The sequence below is a fragment of the Phaseolus vulgaris genome, chromosome 1, assembly GCF_051622355.1.
Source record: "Phaseolus vulgaris cultivar YP4 chromosome 1, ASM5162235v1, whole genome shotgun sequence".
In the NCBI taxonomy this organism is placed as follows: Eukaryota; Viridiplantae; Streptophyta; class Magnoliopsida; order Fabales; family Fabaceae; genus Phaseolus; species Phaseolus vulgaris.
The window spans coordinates 7,123,688-7,147,211 of record NC_143498.1 but is presented as its reverse complement, the minus strand read 5'-3'; the positions used below and the strand labels follow the sequence as shown (position 1 = coordinate 7,147,211).

At 31.2% G+C, this 23,524-nt stretch overlaps 3 protein-coding genes across 3 annotated transcripts; 2 read left to right on the top strand and 1 right to left on the bottom strand.

The window, feature by feature from the left end:
• Nucleotides 1–784: 784 nt before the first annotated feature.
• Nucleotides 785–8,829, bottom strand: LOC137813344 (potassium channel AKT1). The gene is made up of 12 exons (XM_068615524.2): nucleotides 8,513–8,829; nucleotides 7,563–7,928; nucleotides 7,099–7,156; nucleotides 6,698–7,009; nucleotides 6,076–6,321; nucleotides 5,198–5,296; nucleotides 4,755–4,787; nucleotides 4,469–4,654; nucleotides 3,709–3,903; nucleotides 3,539–3,614; nucleotides 2,776–3,342; nucleotides 785–1,095 (listed from the first exon to the last, which is right to left on the bottom strand). Exons 1-12 carry the CDS (start codon nucleotides 8,737–8,739, stop codon nucleotides 839–841), a joined length of 2,622 nt encoding a protein of 873 aa, XP_068471625.1. The 5' UTR covers nucleotides 8,740–8,829; the 3' UTR covers nucleotides 785–838.
• Nucleotides 8,830–12,297: 3,468 nt separating this feature from the next.
• Nucleotides 12,298–13,864, top strand: LOC137815375 (uncharacterized). Its single transcript, XM_090299421.1, has 2 exons — nucleotides 12,298–13,472; nucleotides 13,552–13,864. The coding sequence occupies exons 1-2, from the start codon at nucleotides 12,298–12,300 to the stop codon at nucleotides 13,862–13,864; spliced, it is 1,488 nt and encodes a 495-aa protein (XP_090155547.1).
• Nucleotides 13,865–20,151: 6,287 nt separating this feature from the next.
• On the top strand, nucleotides 20,152–22,855 carry LOC137813342 (cytochrome b-c1 complex subunit 7-2, mitochondrial). Its single transcript, XM_068615523.1, has 4 exons — nucleotides 20,152–20,402; nucleotides 20,491–20,648; nucleotides 21,315–21,362; nucleotides 22,584–22,855. Exons 1-4 carry the CDS (start codon nucleotides 20,309–20,311, stop codon nucleotides 22,650–22,652), a joined length of 369 nt encoding a protein of 122 aa, XP_068471624.1. The 5' UTR covers nucleotides 20,152–20,308; the 3' UTR covers nucleotides 22,653–22,855.
• Nucleotides 22,856–23,524: the final 669 nt, after the last annotated feature.

The window sequence follows — 23,524 nt, the reverse complement described above, 5'->3', positions numbered from 1 at the left end:
AGGTAATAAAGGGAAACTAAACCAACTTTTTGTTATTCCTACCGTACTTTTTCTATATAATATTCTTATTTATCAATAAAAAAATATTGTCATTTATGGTAAGTATTTTATAAAATATATATAATATTATATTTACTACAAAACCATAATAAAGAACTAAAAATATATGTTTAAATTAAAAAAATTACAAAACATATTTAAATTTTTAGAAGTTAGAAAAAAAAGTTGGGAGACGTATTCCATATTTTAGAAATTTAACATAATTTACTATATGTATAAATCTATTTTACGTATATACACGTATTTGTATATACTACTCGTATGCTATTTCTTTCTCAAAAAGGATAAACTAAGAATTTTTTTTTATATTGGAAATTTACAAATGAACAAAAATAGACGGACACAGTGGTGAAATAGAACTGTAAAATCTAAAGTCACAATACAAGAAAATCATCGAATAGAAATCAATTTTTAGAGATCAAAATAATTAGTTACAATAATAATTAAATTAGATATCATTTTAAAAACTAAAAAAATGGTTTTTAAATTAGTTTATATTATTGTTAAATAGTTTCTAAATTGATATCTAATTAGCTACCAAGGTTTTAACTACCAATTATTTAGATTCTAAATTTGGTAGCAAAAAACTTGTTGTTAATTAGATATCAATCTAGAAACCATTTAACAATAATAGAAACTAATTTAGAAATCAAAAATTTATTTAGTTCTCAAAATGATTTCTAATTTAGTCACTATAACAACTAATTATTTTTTGTCTCTATAATTGGTTTGTGTTTCGAGATTGAATTGAGATTTTGATATGATTGAACGGTGAATCCTATACAAGAAGAAGATGATCACCATCTCTTATAACATCTATGTCTTCAATTTGAGCTCCTTCTGTGGTCAATATTTTGGAGGGAGTGCAATTAAACTTTTTAGCACCAACACGAAGCAATTCGTTTATGGAATCTGGCAAAAACAGAAGCTTCTTTGCATCTTCACCTTTCTCTGGACAACTAAGTGTTATTCTGGGTAACACTTCCTCTTTAATACTTTGACTCGTTTGAGATGATGTTGTTGAATCATTTTTACCTATAAACAAAATCAAAACTCAAATTCACTCTTCCCAAAAGCAAAACTTCATCAAAAAACAACATTTTTTTCTGCTTTTTTTCTTAAAATGGAATGCAAAATTAGGGTTAGTAGTATCCTTACTAATACCAATCTTTTTCTTTCTTTTCAAACTTCTATGCTATTTTCTTTCCTCTTTATAATTCAAAATGTCATTGTATAAATGCTAGCAATGGCTAAGTTTTGTGCAAATTTAACAAAAAATTAGCACAAAAACTATGTAGAAAATGAAAAAATGGTTAAACTAGTTTATTATATTATAAGCGTACCGTACAATTATTAGTTAGAGTAGTTTATAAATGTAAAATGATAGAAACATACATATTAATTTTAATTTTTTTTAGGTTTTTGTTATAAATCAATCGTTCTAATCATATATTATACTTTCAATTGGTATAATTTTAATATTATATATTCAATTATTTATCTTAGATTATATTTTAAAATACTTTTAAGTCAAATTCAAAAATAGAGTAAACAATCATATTTAAGAAGACGTCGCACTTTCATTATGTTAATACAATAGTTAAAAAGTGTAATGTAAAGAATGGCATCTATCAATACCAATATTTTGAAATTTAATGTCAAAATAATAAAATTAATATTAAAAATAATAATTAATTATTGTCAACCATTATGAATATTTTATGTGATAAAAAAGTAAAAATATAAGAAAGAAAAATAATTTATTTTATATATCCCATTAGTTGAACAGGAATAAAGCACATATATAATAATAATAATGACACAGCTTGTATAGAAAATTTTAAAATAAAAATTCATAATTAATTTGAGGATAAAAGGAAAATAAATATATAAAAAGTATAGGTTATATTTTTAAAAAGAAAGTTCACTTTAGGAGTGTCAAAAGGACTATATGTGAAGAAGTTAGCATTTTTTTGAAACGCTATAAACTAGTGAAAAAACTTTATTCATCAAACTCAACTAATAAGGTTAAACAAGCTTTTAAGTTAATAAAACAAGTGAGAAGTTAGCTTTAAATATTTTGCCAAACATAGTTAAAATTGTACAAATTTTATTGAACCGTATTCTGAATTTTCAAGTTTTAAATAAATTTTAGTTTATCTAAATATATTACCAAATAACTAAATTGTCTAGATTTAGTGATTATAGATTCTGTTATGTACTTAATTACCTGCATTCGAATTCCTCCCCTAACAAAATATTAATAATAAATATATTATCAAATAAAATCTGTTATTTTATTTTATTTCAAACTATTATTTGACTCATGCTCCTAAAAAAATGTGTTGATTTCCAGTTAAATATATGTGATGCATGTTTGCGGAAAATTGTTTAACTTAGCCTAAAGTTACTATAATTATGTATGTATTAAAGATGTTTTGGAGATCCACATCGATTAGAGATGAAGACAATTCATTGTATATAAGTGGATGCAAACCTCACCTCAAAAACCGATTTTATGGGGTTAAGTTAGGCTTAAAATTCACTTTTTAATAAAATGATTTGAACAATTTGTTTATTCGTAGTATTGATGTAATAGGGTTGAGACAATCTTTAAAAGTTAGGAAGAAGTTGTTTTAGCATAAGTTTGAGTTAATGGTAAAAAAATGTGAGTTAGAAAAGTATAAAAGAATTTAAAAGATAAATGCATGTTACCATAATTTGCAGATGACATGATTCCAAAAAAGGAATTGTGGAAAGGGCTGACCCTTCTTCTTTGATGATTATCAAACCATGTGAGTTCTTTATTAGGTGGTTTGATGGGTAGAGGAAGGGCTGGTATTGTGGGTTCACTTTGACACCTACCAACAAAGGTTGAAATTTGAGGAATACCATTTCTTTCATTCTTGTGTCCAATTGTGTTAAATATGTTTAGTATTTCTTCATGACATTGATGTTCTGCTAAAGATCTTGCAGTTAACCCAACACTATCTTGTCTATCAATGTCTGCTCCTAGCTCTACAAGGTACTTCACTATTTCAGAATTTCCCTCACACACTGCAGCATGGAGCAGTGTGGTCATTTTATCACTACATTGCATCACATCCCCACCACGTTGAATAATCTCCTTCAAAATTTCTAAGTTGTTTTTCTCAATGGCCAATCTTGCATAATCAACTACATTATTAGATGATATTTCTGCACCATTTTCTACAAGAATTCTCATCACAGTTTCATGTCCACCCTTAATTGCTTCCCATAGTGCCGAATTTCCTTCCATGTCTGTACAAATAAGACTAGTTAAAGGTTGCATTGCACCAACTAATACCCCCAAGTACCAATACCAACATGCATAATGTGACAAAAACATATTTGTTACTGATAAAACCAGAAGGTGTGATGTGATAGATGAAATGAAGTGAATGCTAGAACCTTTTATTTTCAGTAGTAATTGAGTTTCCATAAAGTGTGTATGTACCTTTCATGTTGGGATTTGCTCCATGTTCTAGAAGCACAATTACACAATGTTTATTGCCTTTGCAAGCTGCAATATGCTGTTACATGTGAAAGCAAAGTTGTTAGATTCCAATATTGTAGGTTTAAACATATGTGTATGTGTTCATACTAGATGAAATCATATTTTCTAACCATTGCTGTCTTTCCATTCTTATCTGGTTCATTTGGATCTGAACCCTTCTTTAACAATTGATTCAACAAAATATCATCACCTCTACTTGCTGCAAACAATAAACTAATTGGCAAATCCATTTTGCCCCTAGCCAACATTGCTTCTGCCTCTGCCAAAATTTCTTCCATTAGTGGATTCCCTAGTTCATGTAAATGCTGCACCAAGGAATAGAACATAATCAAAACCAACATTGATAATCTCCTACATGGGGAGCAAGTATTTGCTAGCTAGCTCCTAAACATGATTTGTGATTCTAAACACATTTATGAAATTTGACTTCAACACATAGGAACTATGTTCAACTCATGCAAACAAATTGCACATTATATTAAAGTATTACATCTTCTAAATTTGTATTCCCTTATGATCTTTTAAGATGAATATATATGGGAATATCAACAAATAAATATGTCAAGTAGCCAGTTATTGAAAGGCCAAGTGTATCCTTAGAATGCATTATGAGAACATGTTTTTGTTAAAAAAGTTTAAAATATTAGACAATAAAGTTGGGGTTTAATAGATCAATTATGAAAACATTTTACTGGTTTTATTCATAGTCTATATCATTGAGCTAGTAGAACCAAAATGGATGTGCATGAAGCAAAAAATCAAACTGTTGTTTAAGTATATCAATACACACACAAAACTAAACAATACTAGTAGTATAATTTATAGAAATAAAAAGAAATCTTTCATAAAAGATCCACAAGTTTTACATACATGAAGAAAATTGTTTATGATCATTGTTCCATCTCCAACATTTGAATGAGTAAGATTTAGAAATGTGGTACGATTCAAACGTAAGATCTGGCTCAATCTCTTGGTCCGGACTGTGAACAATTGTGGCTTATAACACAAGACTCCTATTTCACCAACTACATCTCCTGGCCTTACTTCTCCAACAATCTGGTATAATAATTGGATACATGTTTTGTTAGTCATAGAATCAAGTTTTTTCATGAAATCAATCACATGAAAGAAAGCAGTTAAAAATAAACAAACTTACCTGTTCTAGTCCATTCGTTTGAGTGATAAGATCCTGTTAGCAACAAGAACATGAAATTTAGCTTGCCATGTTTCTCTTTGAAACAAGTTATTAAATAGATAATGGACATGCAAGAAATTACCTATTCAATGTACATTAAAAGGTTAATCAGTCATGATATAATGTCTCAATTGCACTTCTGGTTTTCTTAGATTTGATTGCAATAATAATATTGCTCTGCTTTGTTTTTCTTTGGTTGGTTTTGCTCAAATCTTATTAATTTGGAAATTTCAAACGATGTTAAACTTATTTGTCAAATTACTACTTACTTACATAGATAATTCTTGAAAGACATAGTTATTCTAAATACCTCTCAAAAACTTATCTATGTGTGCATGTGGAACACAATACAATAAATTATAACATAACAAAGTAAATAAAAAAAGGGCAACACAACATCTTACAGCAGATCCTGTAATGAATATATAAAAGTCTGTTGGTGCTTCATTTTGCAAAATCACATCTTCCTTTGGAGGAAAATACTCAGCCTTCATCTCTGATACCTTCAAATTTGATATGTAAGCACAGTCAAATAAAACAATCTTTTTATTCAAAATAGAAAGAATAACTACAGTCTTATATGCAGATATTTATTCCAAGATCCTTTCATTCAACATTATTAGTCTCTCTAGCTACAAAACTTCTTAATCCCTAATTCTAAACCAAAAGTCATATTTCAAAATATTTTTCACCCATATTTTAAGTTTTTTTAACAGAAAATCGATGTAACACCCTCAAATGTTTGTCCTTCTGAATATTTGTGTTTCACTAATTGAGGAAATGATTAAAAACATCATTTATAGTTGTTTGAGTGCGTATAAAAAAGGGTTGTTGGAAGTACTAGTAAGGATATTAGATTCCATGTTCTTTATCCCTGTAAAAATGGGGAAAAGGTGACCAAAAAGGACACTGGGAGGAATTGTAAAACTAATGTCATCAAGTTATTAGGAATTAATTGTCATATGTCAATTACATGCATATCTGTCCTACAAATACTATAGTTTATTTTCTTATTATTATTTCCTCAACTTAGCATTACTGTGTGTACAAGTGAAATATTGTCCCAATAACAATTGCTAACAAAGATCTAATGGTGAATAACATCTCTAAAAAACTTTGTTTCTTATTGAGTCAAATGACATAGTGTGATTTATGTAACTGAGATTTCCAAGTGTGATAAAGTTTTTGTTGTTGTTGCACTTCAAATTTTGTTTAACCAAATTCTTTAAGGTTTTTTTCTTTTAACATAATGCAGCAAGGTATGACAAACACAAAATATTACCAATTGAAAAAGTAGGTCATTTGACACTCCATGGAATAAGTACACTTTGTCCATAAGTGAAAAGAATAGGTAGTGTGAGATGCTAGAGTGAATGGCTTTTGGAAGGGAATCAATGATCTCTTGTTGTTGTAGTCCTTCTAAATCAGTTCTATACCTCATAAGCAAATGAGCAAATATTTGTTCTTGCAAACGAATAGGCAAGCGATTCCTATGGGCAAAATTTGAAGCAGATTGGACAGTGTCTCTCTGTTATGCCATGAAAACAAACATTTTGAATTAAAACTATATAATTAACAAGCCTCCTGAAAATAAAAACAAAAGAAATATAGTTTGCACAATGTGTTGAGACTTAGAATTCTCTTCCTTTTCCTTTCCTGTAACAGAACTCTGGAACTTATTAGCAAAGTTTTATACTGTGGTAACGATTAGTACTTGGTATTGTAGGAGATTGCAGACAAATATGAAAAAATATATGGTCCCAATTGTAATCATATTGTATTCATAACATAACAACCTCAAAAACCTTGATTTGGCCTAATTCAAGACCACTAATAATTTCTTAAAACCTTGCTTATAAAGGTTAACTATAAAGAAGGGATGGTGAATGACAAGATACACTTACATATCTCTTAGTTCTTTCAGTCCAGTGGACAACCATGTTGGTCATGTTGCCTATCAAATATGAGGTGAGTCCAAGATTAAAGAGCATATACAAAATGCTAAATACCATTTCTTTTGTATTTACAGGATGTAGATCACCATAACCAACTGATACAAGGGTGGCTATGGACCAATATATAGCTACTACATATTTTCCCCATATATTTTGGTCGATGGCCTTAGGAACAAGTCCAAGCCATGTATTTTGTGGATCATCTCGTGCAGCAAGAAAAAAGAAAAAGCATGCAGCAGCATGCACTGCGAATAGAGTAACCTAAAATGGCATAACATCATAAGATAGGTTGTTTTGTCATGATAAAAAACTCTACCAAGAAACTCACTGCAGTATAAGTAAGTACTTACACATGTAAGCTTGCAACAACGCACCCAAAAGTAGCTATAATTTCTGTCCTTTTCCAATCTGTCACATTAATTAAGCTATAATGTAAGTAAAATGAAGCAAGATTACCCTAACTCAAACCAAGATGATTATTTTATTTCACATGCCTTCTTCACACTCCTTTTATATGTCTGTTGTGACATGATTTAAAATTATAAACTTTGGACCAATTTTTATGACACTTGTCCATCTCTGTTATTTTATATCACATATTCCACCATAATTAACTTCACAGATTTTCTTATTACACTGCAGATACATTTAAGAGTAGAATCACAATGTAAAACAGTGCTTTAGAAGAATGTGAAATACTCATTCTCCCATACATAAAAGAGGCTTTTCAATGTGTGTAGAAAACTATAATGATAAATAATCAAAACTTATCCTATATAATAGTTGAGAAGGAAAAGTTTGAGTTATGTCATACCTTGCAAACATGGCACTAACTCGATGGAGACGCCAAAGTCGGAGAATATTCAAGTAACTATAGAACTGAAGAGGAGGTGGCAACAAACTACGAACAACTTCATATGGAACACAAGCAATGACATCCAAAATCAACCAAGATTTAGCATATCTCAAAGCAATGAGTTTGTAGTTATCAACTAATAGATAAGTAGACTTATCAAGGTAAGCAACGAAGAAGGTGAGAACAATGTCAATGGCAAAAAACCCGTTTACAACATTGTCGGTTACAGCTAGTGCACCCTTTGATTTTTCAAGGAAACCAAATTCAAATGGACATATCCAAGCTGTGTAGAACACCAATATTAGCAGAAACTTGGTCCATATTCTGCAATTATATGTTAACATCACACACAGTACCATCATCATATCTTCATGTAAACCCTTTCTCTCTCTCAACATTCAGTCATCAGATTTTACATGCTTCATCATTAATAACTGCATGACCTAATCTAACCATCACAAATATGTGAATTTTTTTATTTAAAATCAACTCAAACAACTAATTTAAACGGCTTTTCCGTTCAAAGAAGCAATTCCTTATTTCTTCTGAGTTTTTTTTTTTTTTTTCATAAAGCTTCATTCAGAACATGGACTAAAATATGCGCAGTAATTTGTTTTTGCTTCTGGGGTGTACAATGACAAAAAGGTTTTAACCCAAGTTTCTATAAATTGTTGAAAAATCTTTTAAAGAGCTAAAAATGCAGAAAAAAATGAGACAATGTATTAACAAAGAGAGAACAAAGAAAAGTAAACTATATAATACAAGTCTTTGGCAATAACATTGTGTGTTGTTTCTTCGTTTTGAAGCCTATGAAGAAAGCTAGAAATTGTTGCTTTATGGTTTGGAATGGTTGCAAAATGAATGAAATGGACATGCAAACGTGAAAACATGCAGAAAATGTTAATTACCTGTAACGACGATTATAAGGGGAGATGATATTGCGATGAAGAATTGGTCTGCGACTCCCGTTGTTGATGGCAGTGGCACCAAGAGAAGGAAGAAGAACACCTGTGAGACTGTATTGGCTGCCATCTTCTCTTGCCTCAATCTCTTTATCATTTACATCGTTCACGTCATCACCACAACATATTCCAAACATGTTCTTCGTCTTCCTTCTTGTGCTTGATGATGACATAAATTTCTTCTCCCACACTTTGGTTAGATGAAAGAGGAGAGACAGTGTCTCTCCTCTTTTCTACAAATACAAATAGGAATTTATCTTCTCTTTTGCCTTCCTCTTCTTCCCTTCCCTTCCCTTCCCTTCCCTTCCCTCCACCCTTGTTCTTCTTTTGTGATGATTGCCGTTGGTTAACAATGCCCTTTTTTATTCTGTGGCATCAATGAATCAATCATAAACTAACTTATATAAATATATATGTTAAACCCATTTGTGTTTGAAGGATCCAAAAGCTATTTTTCTTGTTTGGAGGTTGGTTGCTATTGTTAGAAACACATGTTTCTTAAGATATCTTTCTCAGCAGTCAACATCTGCAATGTTTGCATGCTCTTTCCTTGGTTGTGTTACCATTTGGCACTGCCTTCAACAATGGTATAGATTCATGCATGAAGCTAAATTTTTGTTAAAAATCTTTTGATTCTTTGGGATCATGCAACTCCACCTACCCACACCCACCACCTATATACTAGAAACAAAAAGGGGACCAAATTATAGGAACAAATTTATTTTCTATGGAATAAAAATACCTTTTAATCGTACAAATTCATGCTTAAATTAGTTGCTTTCTATGTTGCTATTTTTGTAAAATATATTAAACGAATTCACACTTTTTTAAAAATGGTTAATTTAGTTATTCACATTTTATAATTTGTAATAGTTTGTTTTGTTTTATCTTTAATATTTTTTAAAATTAATCATATATAGTTTTCTACTTATTTGTTTCACACCTAATTTTTTAATGTTTGAAAAGTGAACACTGAGTACCTATTTTTTTTACTATCAATGTGGCTGGTCCATTTGGCATATGGTTTACAAACAATATATATAAATTTGTAGGCTTTTTTTTCAGAAAAATAAAATAAAAATTTGTTATAGTGATTTTGTTACGTGTAGGAAAGGTGTTACCTTTAATTAATTGTGTAAAACAAATGTAATTTTTAAAATATTTATTTTTTTCTCCAAAAATAAAACAAAAAAGAATATATAAAAAAATATTTTTTGAATTTTTCATTTGAGCTCGACGAGAATTAACTTCGGTCATGTATATTTTCATTCAAAATGCAAAATTAGATATTAAGTACTTCTTTGTTTAAAAATAGATGTTGTTTGTGTTGATGTTTTTTAATTTTTTAATTTTGATATTTTTTAGATTTTTTTTTTATAATTTACACGAATTAGAATATAAGATAAGGAAAGAAACTATGTTTAATACCCTTTCGAATTATACAATAAATAAAAGTGTAAACTATTTATCGAGTAAAATATTATATAAATTTTATATATAAGAAAACATTTTCAATTTTTAATTTTGGTCATACAAATACTCAAGAGTTTTATTTTTATTAGATGTAATGCGATAATACAAACCCCTAAAAATTATTTGAGTGTATTATTTTATTTATTATTATTTTTTAAATAAACATTAAATACTATTGTTTTGTATATATAAGAGAAGAAGAAAAACAAGTTATAAAACATGATGATGGGCCGAACAAGACTGGCGTATAATAAATTGGTGGCCGATTGGATAAAAAATTGGCACATAAGAAAAACATCAAAATTGGCCAAGTGGAGCATGATTGTAAAAGAAAGTAAGAGGAAAAAAAATAAATAAATAAAAATTATATTTTAAAACTCATATTTTTTTTTCTTATTTTTACTTTACAACTCTTTTTAATAATAAAATATTATATTTAATTAAAAAAATATAAATAAAATTTTGAAATAAAATAATAATATTTTTAGTTGCTACATATAAGTATAAAAAGTTGATGGGTTCAAAATGTTCCAAACACAAAATGGAAACGAATCCACTTTTATTACAAATGCAACAAAAATAAATTGTCAAAATAATTATCAGTGTAGTTGAAATATCAATTTCACATATATTTAAGATTTTTCAATTGAGTCCTTATTAAAAAAATATTTTATATTTCAAATGACAAAGTTTGATTGTGTAGCCTTAAGTAACACCACTACAAGAAAAACCTGTATTACCCATGGATAATTACCCATGAACTTTTTTTGGTATGTAAATAGGTTTTTACCTACCAAAAATTTCGTAGGTAATGTTATTCTACATAAAAAGGGGAGAAAGGACTTTACGTACGAAAGTTAAGGTGGTGGGAAAGTTTTTAATGTATTTTAAAGTAATTTTTTTTTTTTTTTAAAATATGTTGGTTTCCTTCTGAGGAACATTCCTCTCCACTCACCTCTCAAACACTCTCACACTCCTGCTTCCTTGACTGAAACAGGTTTCCTAAACTGAAACACGAGTTTTTGTTTGAAAACGTCAATGGAGGTTCTGAAATCCTAAACCAAACCGTGAGAATGTGAGAAACCGAAACTGTAACACCTTCGAAGCTCCAAAACGCCCAAAGAATGAAACTTTGAAGTTCCCGTTTTTTCTCTCCCAGTCTCTGTTTCATTTGAAGATTTCAACCCAAATTCGTGTCTTCCGAAATCTACACTGAAATCCCCAATTTTTGGTTTCAATTTGTGAAACCAAAAGCCCTAATCTGGTGTTCGTGATTGTAAACCTAAATCTTGAATGGTGACTTCGAAAATTTCGTGAAAACCCAATGAAAAGCGTCGTCGTGGTCGTCGTCGTGGCCTGAAGCGCAGACGTTTCAAGGGCGATTTACAGAGGCTTATTCAAAGGTATTGAATTTTTTTCCTTTGATTTAGTGTACGATAATGTTCAGTTGGATTACTTAACATTTAAAGTGAGTTTAGAGAGGTGAGCGGTGCGATGCGGTGGCTCACCGCTTCCACCGTTTAGCACCTATAAATAATACCTATAATAAGCAAGCACATATTCCCTTACCTGTACTTCCTTCTATGTTCAGTATTCTGTTTTTTCTCTGTTCGGAATTCCCAATTGGGTTTCCTTCCTTCAGCTTTCTCTTGGATTCAGTTCTACGTTCAGTTACATACCACTATAACCAATGCTTAGATTTTATCACAACAATGTTGTCGGATGCTACACCAATAAAAGAGGGTTTGCCAAAAAGTTATTATGATGTTAAGAGGTTAGTGTCAATGTTGGGGTTGAAGGCTAAGAGGATAGATTGTTGTGTAAAAGGTTGTATGCTTTTTTATGACAATGAATATGGGAAAAATGATGGACGACTACTACAGTGTAAATTTTGTCATCATGCACGATATCATGACCCAAGAGTTGGAACAAGTAAAAGAAAACCAATTTCTCTGAAAAGAATGTTCTATTTTCCTATAATTCCAAGATTACAAAGATTGTTTGCATCTATGCAAACTTCAGGACAAATGACATGGCACTATGATAATAGAAGACCTTCGGGTGTGCTACGACATCCCTCAGATGGTGAAGCTTGGAAACATTTTGATCAATTACATCCTGAATTTGCCGCTGAGCCACGTAATGTATGACTTGGTTTATGCTCTGATGGATTTAATCCATATATTCAAGCATCAGCAAAACCTTACTCTTGTTGGCCAGTAATTGTCACCCCATATAATCTTCCTCCTGAAATGTGCATGTCTAGACCCTATATGTTTTTGAGTTGTCTCATTCCCGGTCCACATAATCCGAAGGCTCGTATCGATGTTTATTTGCAACCACTTATCGATGATCTTAAAAAGTTGTGGAGTGGTGTTGAAACATACGATATTTCAAGGAAGCAAAACTTTATGATGCGAGCAAGTCTAATGTGGACAATTAATGACTTCCCTGCATATGGCATGTTGTCTGGTTGGGGGACTCAAGGTAAATTGGCTTGCCCGTATTGCATGGAGCACACAAAGGCCTTTAGATTAGAACATGGACAAAAAAATAGTTGGTTTGACTCACACCGTAGGTTCTTGCCTAATGATCATACATTTAGGAGGAATAAAAAGGCTTTCAAAAAGGACAAAGTTGAAATGGGTGGACCACCACCTATGTTGACATCTGAAGAGGTTTGGAATATAGTTAGGAATCTACCAACAGTCATAGATGAGCCTCACAGGTCGAAATTACCAGGTTATGGAGAGTGGCATAATTGGACAAAAAGAAGTATCTTTTGGGATCTTCCATATTGGAAAGATAATTTATTGAGGCACAATCTTGATGTTATGCATATAGAGAAAAATTTCTTTGACAATATATTTAACACCGTCATGGATGTAAAAGGTAAAACAAAGGACAATGATAAGGCAAGAAAAGACCTAACATTGCATTGTAGGAGACCTGATTTGGAGTTAAAGTTGCAAGCTAATGGGAAGATTCTAAAACCAAAAGCAAATTACACTTTAACTACAGGGGAATCAAAGTTAGTTTATCAATGGATAAAAGAACTTCGTATGCCTGATGGTTATTCTTCAAATTTGGCAAGATGTGTGGATGTAGACAAGGGGAAGATGCTTGGGATGAAAAGTCATGATTGTCATATATTCATGGAGTGTTTACTTCCTATTGCATTTCATTCATTACCAGTGCATGTTTTGAATCCACTTATTGAAGTTAGCCATTTCTTCAAAGATTTGTGCTCGGCAACAATAAAGGATCATGACTTGGTTAGAATGGAAGAAAATATTTCAATCATTCTTTGCAAGTTGGAGAGAGTATTCCCCCCTGCATTCTTTGATTCAATGGAACACCTTCCAATTCATCTTGCAAATGAAGCAAGACTTGGTGGACCAGTTCAATATAGATGGATGTATCCATTTGAAAGGTATGAAAAATATTATTGTTATTATGTCAAAATAATTCATTTATTTGTCTAAATCCATCTCCAATTTACTTAATTATAGGTTTATGGGTGATTCTAAACGCTCAGTGAAAAATAAGGCTCAAGTTGAAGGATCAATTTCTGCATCTTACTTGCACCGAGAAACAATTCACTTTTGTTCCCACTATTTCAAGAACTTCATGTTGTCACCACGAAATCGTAGAAATGAAATACCTCGTGGAATTGAAAGTTTTCCATCAATGTTATCCATCTTTAACCAGCCTGGTCGTTCCTCAAGAAAAAAGTTAATCCATTGGTTCAACCATAAAGAATGGAACTCTGTCCATGTTCATGTTTTGATCAATTGCAACGAAGTAAAACCATACCTCGAGTGAGTATATCAAATAATTGACTTCAATTTTTGAAAAAATTGATCCTCTAAATAAACCATTCTTGATTGTTTTAATATGTTTCACAGTTCATTCTTGCAATCTAAACAAATAAGCTCATCAAATGCATCAAATGATATACATGCACATTTCCCTGAATGGTTTACGGGTCAGGTATGATCAACTCAATGTGATTAAGTTATGTCTTATTTAACCTAAAAAAATATAGATAAGTCAGTATCTCTTGCCTTTGTAGGTTACAAGTGAGCCTTTAAATGTAAGAAACATACACTTAAGGGAATTATCATATGGCCCTTTCACATGTGCTAATGAATGGCACACTTACTTCGTCAATGGGTACAAATTTCACACTCATGCATGGAGCAAGGGGAAAAAAACAATAAATAGTGGTGTTTATGTAAAGGGGCTCACGGAAGGAGGCCATGATGATTTCTATGGACTCATTGAACACATATATGAGCTAGAGTACAATTCTTCGAGCTCCCCGAAGAAAGTGGTGGTATTTTATTGTCAGTGGTTTGATCCATCACATAAAGGTACAATAGTGGATCCTAAATATGGAATTGTGGACATTCACATCGAGAAAAGATATTTACCCTTTGATCCATTTATCCTTGCACATAATGTAAGACAAGTATATTATGTCCCCTATCCGACATCAAGAAAGGACAAAAAAAGTTGGTGTGTTGCAATTAAAACAAAGCCTAGAGGTCGCATTGAATCTCTTGATATGGAAGATGATGTTCCTTACCAAATAGATGAAATGTCTCATGTAAATGAAGTAATTGAAGTTGAAGGTATTTTAGGATTCCAACATTCGCAAGTTCATGTTGAAGAAGTGGACGAAGATAATGAATTTCAAGATTTTCAAGAAGAGGATAATGAAGAGGAGTTTGAAGATAGTGAAAATGGGGACACTGAAGATGATTATACTGGAGAGGATAGTGAAGATGGGCAACTTGAACAAAATGATTCAGAAGAAGACAATGAAGAACATGAATTTGATGATGATAGAATTATGTGCTATGAATACATTATGGGATTGTTACTGTTGCTATTTTCTTGTTTATGTAATAACATAATGATTCTTCTGTGAAAGAAACTTTTATTATGTTGTGTGTTTTTAATTGCAGTATGTTCCTTTCATTTATAATTGATAATATAATTTTTTGGTTATAGATGTCTTCAGGAGGATGTGACCAACCAAAACCTTACTTATCTGGTCAAAATAAGGGGAAAAGAGTAATGAAGCGTAAAAGGCCACGATATGTGCTTAAAGTAAATATTTCACCCCCACCAAATGCACCTATTACACATGAACCTTCCCCATCCCCAACTCCTGCACATACATCTTCTCCTACCCCAGGTCTCACGCCTATCTCTACAGCTGCATCTTTTCCATGTCCTAGGACTGCAGACATACCTTTTCAATCAAGAAGAGACATTTCTCCCACCACATCTTCCCCAACCCCAGTTGTGGCATCAGCGCCTTCTCCATCAGGTACAGGACCCTCAACATCATCAGTACCATCACCATTGCCAAGGGTTACACCATTATCAACACCCTCACCGCTATCAGTGCCTTCTAGAATCAATGATTGTGCTATTGGGGAAGGTGCGCAGATTTACCGTGATAGAGGTGATGCAGAATCAAACAATGAGGATGACACTCTCTCAGTTGGTCATGCTCTTCCTATGATTTCACCTTATGGTAATGGGTAAGTAAAGACCATAAATAAAATCTTTCACATTATTTCTTTTATCAATTTATTATCTAATAATTTCTTTATTACTTGTTTTTTTAAGGTTTCATCCATGTAGGGTTGCATCACAGGCAATCACATTCATCATTAAACAACAATACTGTCAGCCATGGCTTACATGGGGTTCAATGACTGATGAAGACAGAGAAATCTTCTTCAAACGTTTTAAAGTATTTCTTCTTATATTTAATATTAACAATACTTGTTATATTATACATGTTGCATTTAATTAAAATGTCAATTTCTTTTGGTATTTGGCATCTTCCATAATTGAATTCTCAGTTATTATTTATTTAAAGTGTTGTATTAAAAAATTCTTCACTTTTTTAACTATAAATTTTGTGTTTACATAGAAAAAAGTCTGTTGGAAACCTGAACATGAGGAAAGGATTAAAAAAAACTTCCACTCAAAAGCCGCACATAGGTTATCTGAAATGTTCATGGAAGCTAGAAAAAATGGGAAAAAGCCTATTTGGATGTTTGATGATGTCTGGACTTCTTTGCTATCTCAGTGGAATTCACCTGACTTTCGTTCCAAGTGTAGTCAAAACCAAAAAAACCGAACATCTGACACAGGTGGTTCTTTACACACAGGTGGCTCCATTAGTACACATGAGCATGCCATTCGCATGGTATGTATTCACGAAACATATAAGTTACATTGGACTTTGTTTGTAATTGGTTTTGAATTATGTTTTATGATTACATATTATTCTATTATACAATGTTTGAAGGTTAGATATTTGATAATACTACATTGGATTATATCAAGTTTAAGAAGTTGGATGGTATTGTTTTGCATAAAAATAATATTATTTATGTTTGTTGTTTATAGGCAAAACAGTTGGGTCGTCCTGTATATATTGATGAGGTATTTATGCAGACTCATATACGAAAAAGTAGTGGTGAATTTGTTGATGAAAGATCGAGACGTACACACGTGAGTTACATTTTGTTGTTATTTTTCTTTATTTTAGTTATATATTGTACATATGACATTATTTTTGTGTATCAATAATAGGAAGAATTTCAGAGTAGACTTTCCCAAGTTAGATCAGAGGTTGCATCTGGATCATCCCCCATAGATTCTGCAGAGGAAGACAGAATTAGACTTGAAAGTTGGCTTCTTGCAGCAGGTGGCAAGAAGAAAGGTCGAATCTACGGGGTTGGAGACTTGGCTCATAACTTTAAACGTGGTAATACTCTCACCTATAATCAACCTTCAAGTTCCTCTGAGGATTCACCAAGCGTTTTGTTGCTAAAGGAAGAAGTTCGAAATTATAAGGAACACAATGATAAACTCACCGAGCATGTGAAATCATTGGTTAGTATCATTCTTCCTTTCCTTCCTTCCGAAGCACGAAGTTCTGTTGCTCAACAATCTTAACAAGTATTGTCGCCACAAGAACCGCTAAGGCAAAAGGAACCACCTACGCAACAACAAGATGACGATAATCATTATGCAGATTATTAGGATTATGTTTGTAGTTTTTTTGAACAACAAATTACATTACAAGTTCACTTGACTTTTGAATTAGGATCTTTAGTTATGTTTCAAGTTTGTTTTGATTTTTAGATGTTTCAAGTGGACTTGACTTTATATTATGTTATCTTTTATATGATGAGACTTTAATTATGTTATATTTGAATTTGAAATTAAATGTGTGTTGGATATGTTAAATTATACAGGTTTTAAAAAAGGCACTCATTTAAATGTATGAATAGACATTTTGATGGATGCATGATTACATACGGAATTACCTACGGATTGATGTTCGTGGGTATTACCCACGGACGGAGGTTCGTGGGTATTACCCACGAACGGAGGTTCGTGGATATTACCCACGGACGAAGGTTCGTGGATATTACCTACGGACTGATGTTTGTGGGTATTACCTACGGACTGATGTTCGTGGGTATTACCCACGGACTGTTGTTACCTACGGATTCATATTTCGTAGGTAAATTACCGACGCCAACATTACATCCGAATTTTTTTCCGTGGGAAATCCGTAGGTAATGTTGATTTACCTACGGATTTCTGCTGTTACATACGGATTTTGTCCGTAGGTAAATCGGTTTTTTTTTTAGTCCACCACATACTTAGATATTAAGAGAATTAAATTTCTAGAACTACAATTATCTTTATTGAAAATTAAATCATTTCATTTTATAAATTAAATATTAAAATAAAAAGAAAATAAACTAAATGGGGACACGAAATAATGTTCTTCGGTAAAGATAATTAGGATTGCAAAACTTCATTTTTCTTATTGTCTAATTTCAGAGTGTTCTACTTGAGTTTCTTCCATTTGATTTTGCCATCAAATAGGACTATGGGAATGTTATTTTGTTTCGTCATTGTTATATCTCTCCACATACAAATAAATGCTTAATTAAGTTTTAAGGTTATTATAAATTTGAATATTTTCAATTGAGTTTCTATTAAAAAAATTGTTTTATATTTTAATTGATTTTATATCATTAATTGATTTTATATCATTCAGGTAGAACACCATGAATTTGGACAATAAGAAAAATAAAGTTATGGAACTTCAATTATCTTTATTAAAAATTATACAATTTCATTTTATAAATTAAATATTAAAATGAAAAAATCGAATTAACTATATGGGGACACAAAATGATGTCGTTTGGTAAAGATACTTAAAATTGAAAACTTCCATTTTTCTTATTATTCAAGTTCTTAGTTTTACTTGAGACTATAAAATCAAACAATCACATCACCTAAATCGGTGACAGAGACCGGATGAAAAAATATAAAAATTTTGGATACTTGAAAAACAATTTTTTTTTTAATAGAGGCTCAATAAAAATATTCAAATTGGTAAGAGACTTACAACTTAATTAAATTATTTTTTTTTTATATGGAGACATGTAAGCAATAATAATGTAAAATAACAACATATCACATAAAATTAAATGATAGGGATTCAATTAAAAAATATAAAAAAATTGAATACTCAATATAACAAATTTTATTAATAGAAACTCAATTAAAAATATATAAAAAAATTATTAGGAACTTGAAATTTAATTAAGCCTACTCAAAATGAGCAAGTAGGTCATATAGGTTCCAATAACAAATAACAGTACCAAAAAAGGCTATGATGGATCCTTATAGATGATTCATAATATATGTTGAATATGAATCTCCTATTATTTTGAATCATCAACATGAACTTCATTTATTACTTGACTTGTAAAAAACAATATGAAACTAAAAGTTCAAAAGATAATTGTTTTACAAATATTAGTAAACCCAATTATCTCATGAGTTTAATGACACTTAAAAATGATAACGAAACAACATATACCAACTCCTAACTTAACATCTAGATTTGTTGGAAAATATAAAATAATAAATAGTTTCAAATACATTTTCACTTATCTCACTCAACTTACTCATTTCATATATAAAGTAGGAATTTGAGTCATAAACCTCAATAATTGTGTTTCCTCTATTTTACACCACTTCAATGACCTATCCCATGATTAATGTAATGTGAGTGTAATGTTTTTTAAACTTTAAAAGTTACACGTGCATTAAAAATTTGGTAATAATCTAATATTATCTATACGAGGGAATTTTTCTCATTATAACCGTTTTTTAATATATAGTTTTTTTTCTTCCAATTCTACCCTTATTTAATATATATCATTTTATTAGTACAATGAAGTATTTTTTTTTTATTTCATATGAATTACTGAAAAAATAAAATTATTTTTTAATTTTTTAAATTAATATTAATGTACAGTTTTAATATGCAGCCTAATTCCTCCACTCTTCCCTTAATTCTTTATTTTAAGGCAACAACATGAAAAAAGAGAGAGCATACACCCATCTCCACACAAAATCTCACATATCAAATAAAATAACCCCCCCTTCCAATCACTCTCTTCACTCCATTTCAAACAACTATATTATTTGGTAAAACCATTATTTTTTTTGTATATACCATCAACTCAATCATAACCTCAACGTGAACATCATCACATTCAAAACTATCAATGAAAGAAGAGAAAAAACTCAAAGAAGAAGAGAGGCTTAAACCAGAAAAAAAGAAAAAAAAAAGTTGTTTAATCAATTCGTCATTTTTTTTACATGTTAATTTTTTCTTTTCAATTCAATTTATTCAAAATTATTTAAGTATGTATATTAAATTTTTATCATCGTAAAAATTGAATAAAAAAAATAAAAAACATGTTAATATCTGTGTTTCCATGGTTAAAATAAAAATAAAAGAGATGTTTATGTAAAAAAATTTAAAATTATGATACGTTAGTGTAATTTAATAAGATCTTACAAGTGCGGATATAATATACTTCAATTTTTTTTTTATTGATTATGATGTGTAGCCAATGACATTTACAATTTTAAATTGCTAATATATATATATATATATATATATTATTTTATTTATTTTTTTATTATTTTATTTTCTTTCTCCTGTTAAATTAAATTATATATTATGTATAAAATTGGCAGTTGAGGAATAAACGACACGTCGTTGGGCAAAAGTAATAGTGGTAGACGCAAAGAGCGGTGTGGTGCAAAATAAGAAGCACTTGTTCCTTTTCTGTGACTATTCCATAAACTCTCTCTAACGAAAGGGCGAGAAAGAAAGCGAACAGAGCAATTGCAATGGCATCGTTTCTTCAATGGTTTCTCGATCCCAAGAAGAACTGGTTAGCCGCTCAGCACATGAAATCCCTCTCCCAACGCCTTCGCAAATACGGTTCATTCCTTCTCTCTCTCTTTTGTTCCCATTTCCGCAACCCTAATAGTACCGATTTCTGAAAATCGTTTTTCTTTTTTTAAATTAGGGCTCCGATACGACGATTTGTACGATCCTTACTACGATCTGGATGTGAAGGAGGCGCTGAATCGCCTCCCGAAGGAAGTGGTGGACGCGCGCCACGCGCGTCTCAAACGCGCCATCGACCTTTCCATGAAGCACCAGTACCTCCCTGACGATCTTCAGGTTTTTCCTCTTCTTATTTTTCGTCTATTTTATTGTTGAGCTTAGATTCGAGGTAGCTGGATGAAAAGGAAATGCGTTTTTTTGTTGTGACGGGTCCAATTGATTAGGGTTTTAGAGATAATGGATGTGTATGAATCTATTGCCTACAATTGTCTTCGATGGATGTGTATGAATCTATTACTTGGTATTGATTTGTTGCTTTTGTTTGGTTTTAGTTACATGCGAGATGGATGGGAAAAAAATCTTGTGTTGAAATTCTATGATGTGGCTGGGTCAAATTTGTTAGGTTAAAGACGTGATGGATGGATGGATGTGTATGAATGTATTGCTAAATGCTTACAGTTGACTGACTTTGAGGATGTACAGAGCCATGCTTTTGTATCAATATATGGCTAGGTAATAAGATATGCATTTGGAGGGTTTGAGAAGTTTAGTCACTGTAACCTAACCATGATGTGAACTACCTATAATATGGGACAGTCCACATTTTTGCAAAATGTCCTAAGTTGTCTAAGAAAACACTAAATAGTTGTGTTTGTTTCTTATGGATGTGAAGATTTAATGTCCATTTTAGAGTATGTGCATGTATGAAAGGTTGCATATTTTGACACGTTTAAGTAAGTTGATTTTGGATTCTCATATTTTCTGTTTTTGGCTTAATGACAGGCAATGCAAACACCGTTCAGGGGCTACCTTCAGGATATGCTGACTCTTGTAAGTGCTGTTGTGATGTATAACTAAATGTGTGTTTTGGTGGATGTTTCATTGTAATATTTGATAGAGGTTGATTACATCCTTCTTTATTCTCCGTGCCTTTTTGTGAAACCACTGAAAACAAAACTTGACAATGTGAACAGGATTTTCTAGTATGCATTTCTTATGTTGTTAGTGCTCTTGTTGTAGATAGGACTATCATTTCAAGAAATATAATATATTAAGTGGAAAAAAATGAAGACTTCCTGTGTTTCGCACTATCACTTCAATTCTGTAGCTCTCTTTGTGAGTGCCTACTTGCTATAATAATAGTCTGGCAAATTTTCTTTAGCTTAAAATAGCTTATCCCTCCGTGCTGCAACATCATTTTATTGGTTTGTTTGGATGAAGACACAAATCTGAGCGAAAACACAATTTTGCGTGCAAAATTATATTTGGAAAAGGTATTGATAATATTTCTTTTAGAACACACTATTCATAGAAAAGAAGAAACAAATTTCTTTTTTTGTTTGGTGGTTTGAGAGGGGAAGAAAGTTTTGTGACTCCCTATTTGTAATATTCAATTGGCTACTATTATGAAGCATGGTTTGTGAGCTTGTGCCTTCTGGGTATGGACTGGTCATTTGATGATGTTAGAAGTAATGCACAAAAAAGCTTTATTTTATTATGAAGTAGATATAATTATGTTTTTAGTCTCTGATATTCAGGATAAATTTGTTTTTGGCCCCTCAAATTAAAAATTTTAATTTATTTGTCCCTCTAGTTTTTGAAAAATGTTTTTAGTGCATGGTGAGACAGTACGGAAGTGATGTGTTACTCACAACATTTGACACATTTTATGTTTCGAGCAACATGTCACCATTTTTGTTAATGTTATCTGGCTTCAGGGACTAAAAACGCATTTTTTGAAATTTGATGAACTAAAATGTATTTTTCAATTTGAGGGGGACCAAAAACAGATTCATCCCACATTTTGGGGATTAGAAACATAGTTAAGCCTATAAAACATTATAAAATCAATCTATTACTTATTCAACTTACATTTTACGTTTTGATTGTAGTAGTATCATTTTCAGAATAGATTAGAATTTCCTTTTTAGTAGACGTTTATGATACTTCTTTGTACATGTAAGCAGAAAGTGTTAATCCTTAAATATGGCAATCAACAACCAAATTGCTGCTAAAATTGTCATTAAATGCTTTGCTGCTAATGACTTGCAGGTGAAGAGGGAGAGAGCAGAACGTGTAGCATTGGGAGGTTTGCCCCTATATCAACGATCTATTCCTTAAGTGCATTAAGTATTGCATGAAGGTATTTTATTTTCATTGGAGTGGAGGTTTAAATTGTATTGATGTTGTGGTAGAATGTTTTCTTTTAAGAAGAAAACGTGGACGGTTTCTTTGATAAACTTATATGAAATCGAATTTTTTAATGGTATAAACTTGCCTCAGCAGGCATTTTATAATAAATGACACTTTAGTCTTGAAATTTATAGCTCGAGTGTTCTTTTGGTTCTGTTTGCTTATGCATTACCTTTTGTATATGTTCCCGAAGGTCGATGCTATCTTGTTTGCATCGGCTTTTGTTTCAAAGAGGAACAAAAATATTTGCTACAATGTTATGCTTGGTGAATGAGTTGTCCAATCATCAAACACTACCATTTTTTTTACCTGTGATATTAATATGGTTGGGCGCTTTTATGCTTAGCAATTTATTTTCCCCTCTCAACGCCTACTATTGAAAATGTAAGTGATATTAAAAAGTGGTGTACGATCTTGTTTTAAAAACCAAAATTCAATGGTTTTTGGTGGAGAAACACCATGGAATAACCCTATATGGGATATTTACGAGGTCATAAATTTAAATTACAATACTGAAAACAGAAACTACTGAGTAGTTCATATTTAACACATTTTTTAGGAAAGATTTATTCCAAATGCTGACCTCTATGAAAGAAATGCTTGGCAACTAGGTTTCATAAGCAAAGAAAAGTAGCTGTATCTTCTAAAATGTTTCCTCCAGGGGTTAACAAAATTGAAATATATATTTTTTTCTCTAAAAGTCCTGTTCTATTATTTATGTGCTTTTGTTTTTTCATAATTCCTATGAGCAGAACTTTTCACATCGTTTTAGAAGTTAGAATAAATGTGTCATTTAATCT